The following is a 4,208-nucleotide window of genomic DNA, read 5'->3' on the forward strand; positions in this document are numbered from 1 at the left end:
GGAAGGAAGGTTGGGCAATCCTACTTCCGTAGTGATACTGCCTCGGAAACCCAAGGAGGGGTCGCTATGAGTCAGGGCCAACTCGATGGCAAACAACAACAACAACATGAATTGGAACTGACTTGATGGCAGGGAGTTTTTTGGTTTAATATTCATGGAAGGAGACTGCCACATCTTTTACCTGCAGAGTAGCTGGTGGGTTTAAACTACTGACCTCTTTGTTAGCCAAAACATAACCAAACTCACTGCTGTTGAGTCGGCTCTGACTCAGAGAGACTCCTCCGTGGGTTTCTGAGGCAGTATCACTATGGAAGTAGACTGACTAATCTGCCTTCCTAGGAGTGGCTGGTGGGTTTGAACCACCAGCCTTCTGGTTAGCAGTCAAATGCTTTAGGCACTAGCAGACAAGTACTTTAACCACTGTGCCACCAAGGCTCCTTTTAAAAAAGCACTGGTAATCTATAATCAGATTAATATCGATACCAAAAGAAAATCGGGCATTATTGAAGGAAATCTGTTATCAGGCTTAAAGCAGGGAAGATAAACTATCGGCAGACAACCAGCGTTCTCCCTCTTGTCGGCCTTCTCTCAAAAGGCCGAGATGACACCTTGAGCCCAAATCCTACTATGCACATGAAACCCTCGACCAGAAATGGGTCAAGCAAGGTTCTGATGTAGAAACAAGATAGAAATCATCACAAAAAATAAACCAGATCCAGCGGCTCCACCCCGTGATCCACTCACCTCATTGGTGTAGTCCTTTAGGACGCCCTGATACACATCCGTGCCATTGGGCCTGTTGATCACAATACCTGGAGTGGGATTGCTGAAAATTAAATGACACCACTGAACACAAGACAATGCATCTCTGAAACCTCATCCCCAAAAATGCCCCATGATGTGAAAAAGCAGGAAATAAGCACGCCTGGTCGACAGCACTGCTCACCGCCGGCAGTCGCCAGTGTGTGTGATTTTAGCAGCTGGGGAGCTCAAGTGCGCCCCAGTCCAAGAGTTACCACTGCCCAAGAGTTCTGGACCCAGCACAGAGCTGAACTCTAAAAACCTAGGCGAGGGACAAAAGCCTGGGGCTAGTCTCATCTCCAAGGAACTCTGGTGGCACAGTGGCTAAAACATTTGGCTGCTAACAAAAAGGGTAGCGGTTTGAACACACCAGCTGCTCCATGGGAGAAAGATGAGGCGGTCTGCTCCTGCGAAGATTACAGCCTTGGAAACCCCACAGGAGTTCTACCCCGTCCTAGAGGGTTACTGTGAGTCGGAATCAACTCGATGGCAGTGGGTTTTTGGTTTAGTCTGGCCTCCTGGAAAAAATCAAAACCTACTGCCGCCACTGGGGTGACCGAGTCATGGCAAGCTCGTGTGCGTCTGAGCAGAACGGTGTTCACAGGTCCCCAGTGGCTGAGTTTTCAGAAGTGGGTGGCTGTGTCTGTCTGCCCCAGCAGACTCAAACCTCCTTCCTTTCACTTAGCAGCCAAGCAGGTTGAACTTCCCCACCCCACCACCATCCAGGGACTCCTAGTCTCCCAGTAGAAACCAGTTAACATCTTGGGCCCAAGATCCCACCAAGGATGATCTGAGAGCTAAACTTCTTTCAGAAAAATACAGGAGAGAAAATAAGACTTTCATATGAGACCTTAGGTCAAGCCTCAGAACGTAGTGTGAACTGTGCACGTGACCCCAGAAAAGGCTAGTACCCATTTGTGGCAGTTAAGTTTGTGTGTCAGCTTGGCTGGGCCCAGTTGAGTGGCTGGGCAGCTGGTGGTAGTTATTCCCCATGATAAAACTGGCAATCAACTCCGTGGTGGGATCTACCACAAGCAGCTGAGTAGCTGCTTTGGGTATGTGGTCTGCTTCCTGTATATGAGAAACAGCTTTGGGAACAGTCTCTAGCTTATGGCACGCTTGAACCCTGCATGTAGTCAAGTCATTGCTCAGCAGCCTGCCATGCTCTGCCGACCTTGAGACTTTCACTGGGCTTGAATCAATGGCCTGCCATGTGGTTTGGTAACACCAGGACTGTGCCTTTTTACTTGCTGACCTTGGGTTTGTCACTCTTAGCAGCCAGCAGCTGCCTGAGTGAAGAGATGCCTCTAGCTTCAATGGGCCAGGAGCAAGTGGCAGAGTTGAAGCCCAAGGTCAAGGGCTGTCACCCAGCCCCTAGAACCTGGCACTTTGAACTTGGACTTAAAGTCTCCACAATTATAAGAGAGAAAACTCCTGTTTGTTCAAGCCATCCTATTTGTGGTATCTGCTATTAGAATGGCACTGGGTAACCAAAACACCACCCCAGAGGCCACAGCAGGCTACCTGGGGGCCATGGCCGTGAGCACCCACACTGGCTGCTTCCGTATGCAATGAGGTAAGCAGGTTCGGCTGGAGTATTTTTAAAACTAAATTAAAAAAAAAAAAAGTAGGAAAAAGGGCACTGGGGTCCAACCTATAAAAAAGAGCCTTCTATGTAGAGGGACATGTCTCCTGGGGTCCCCTCTGGGCTGTTTCCCTGCTGGGAAGTTAGGAACAGGCACTGTGTGTGGAATCCAGTGTTAAGTTCCCCGAGGTGAGATGTGACTTATGGTTAGACCCTTTCAAGGCAAAGAACCAAGAGGCTGGCAGTTCAAACCTACCAGCTACTCCTAGGAAGGAAGGTTGGGCAATCTACTTCCATAGTGATACCGCCTCGGAAACCCAAGGAGGGGTGGGTCACTATGAGTCGGGGCTGGCTGACTTGACGGCACATAACAACAACAACAAGGCAAAGAACACCCTTCCGCATCCATTTCCTATCTCTGCCACTGCCAAGGTGACCCTGAGTTACCCTCAAACCTCAATGTGGTCAGCCCCATGGTCACTGCCGTTCGGGCTTTCATCTGGGAGTCTGGAGCCTGAATGATTCGTGTTCTAAGCTCAGGCCACTGCTGTGCAATTCTCCGAGTCTGGAGGGGTCGCCTTTTCTTTTTTAATGCCCTGAAGTTCTCCGTCATGAACTTCAAAGTGTCCCTACTTACTCTCCATGGTTGGCAATGTCGTCGTACATCATCACAATGATCTGCTCGTCGGGAATCCCATTGCGGTGAACAATCTGGTAGGCGTGGCATGCATCCGCCTGGGAAAAGTGATGGTTTCAAGAGTCAGACTTTGCCCAGAAGGAGGCTGATTCGAGAGGTCTAAGGATCCACGTGTCCTGACCTGGCTCATGGAAGACTGTCTAAGAACACCTCCCTATGGGTCAGCTACTTAAACTACTTTAAATGCATACATTTGTATTTTTTTAATCTTAGTTTTTAAAGATTTCCCACCTCCCTTCCTTTATCTAAACCCTCATGCAGCAGGCAGTCAGTACACACCACCGTATTGACAGATAACAAGGGCGTTTCAAAGTCCTTAGTAATATTTTCACATCACAGTAAAATCTCCTGACAACACTGACAGACTTGGGTCTTATAAACAGACTGACTCAGACCGATGAGCCTACAGGTCACCAGCTGGTTCTGAACCACACGGGAGCCTTCTGATTCAAGCACTTTTATCTGCCAGAGTCAGAGAATTAACTGAAAACCCCAAAGTTCAACTCAGGAAGGGAAATGAGAATGTGCTCTTTAGTTTAAGAAATACCAGAAGAGACCTGGCAGTGAAACTGTTCAGTGCTTGTCTGTGAACCAAAAGGCTGGTGGTTCAAACCTACCCGTGGTTCTGCAGGAGAAAGACCTGGCAATCTCCTGTAGACTGCAGCCCAAAAAGTGCTGTGAGGCAGTTCTACTGCCGTCACGTGGGGCTGCTGGGAGCCCAAATCGACTCGACAGCACCCAACAACAACAACTGCTTGACTCCAGGGAAACGGGAGGAGACCACCCCAAATAAACCAGTAACTAGCAACCGTAGCAATGGTCACATTGGGGCTGGAGGAAAACTCTCCTCATGTGACTGATTCCCTGCCCACACTTGGGTGGACACATTCTTGCTTCCTTATTTTCGGTGATACACACCACACTCCACAAGGCAGAAATCATTTGAGGACAGAAAGAAAAAATGAAGCCACTTTCTGCTTCCATTTCGTAACGCCTTCCCTAGAAGACAGACCCGGGATGAGGAGAGCAGTCTGTGCAGCTAGCTGTCCACTGAGGGAGGACAGCTGCAGGGACTGGTCCCCACGCCCCATCCTCAACTGCACTGGCAGAGCAAGAGACACACTC

At 49.2% G+C, this 4,208-nt stretch overlaps 1 protein-coding gene across 1 annotated transcript in view; it reads right to left on the bottom strand.

Moving 5' to 3' along the window:
* Positions 1-4,208, bottom strand: part of LGMN (legumain) — a 114,328-nt gene that overhangs the window by 18,603 nt on the left and 91,517 nt on the right. The window contains exons 2-3 of the mRNA XM_007944539.1: positions 3,024-3,121; positions 745-826 (exon numbers count right to left, since the gene is read on the bottom strand). Of these exons, the coding sequence (XP_007942730.1) occupies positions 745-826; positions 3,024-3,121 (180 nt within the window). The remainder of the gene's footprint in view (positions 1-744; positions 827-3,023; positions 3,122-4,208) is intronic.

This window comes from Orycteropus afer, unplaced genomic scaffold, assembly GCF_000298275.1.
Source record: "Orycteropus afer afer isolate SDZICR_OR568_19922 unplaced genomic scaffold, OryAfe1.0 scaffold00127, whole genome shotgun sequence".
NCBI classification, from domain to species: domain Eukaryota; kingdom Metazoa; phylum Chordata; class Mammalia; order Tubulidentata; family Orycteropodidae; genus Orycteropus; species Orycteropus afer.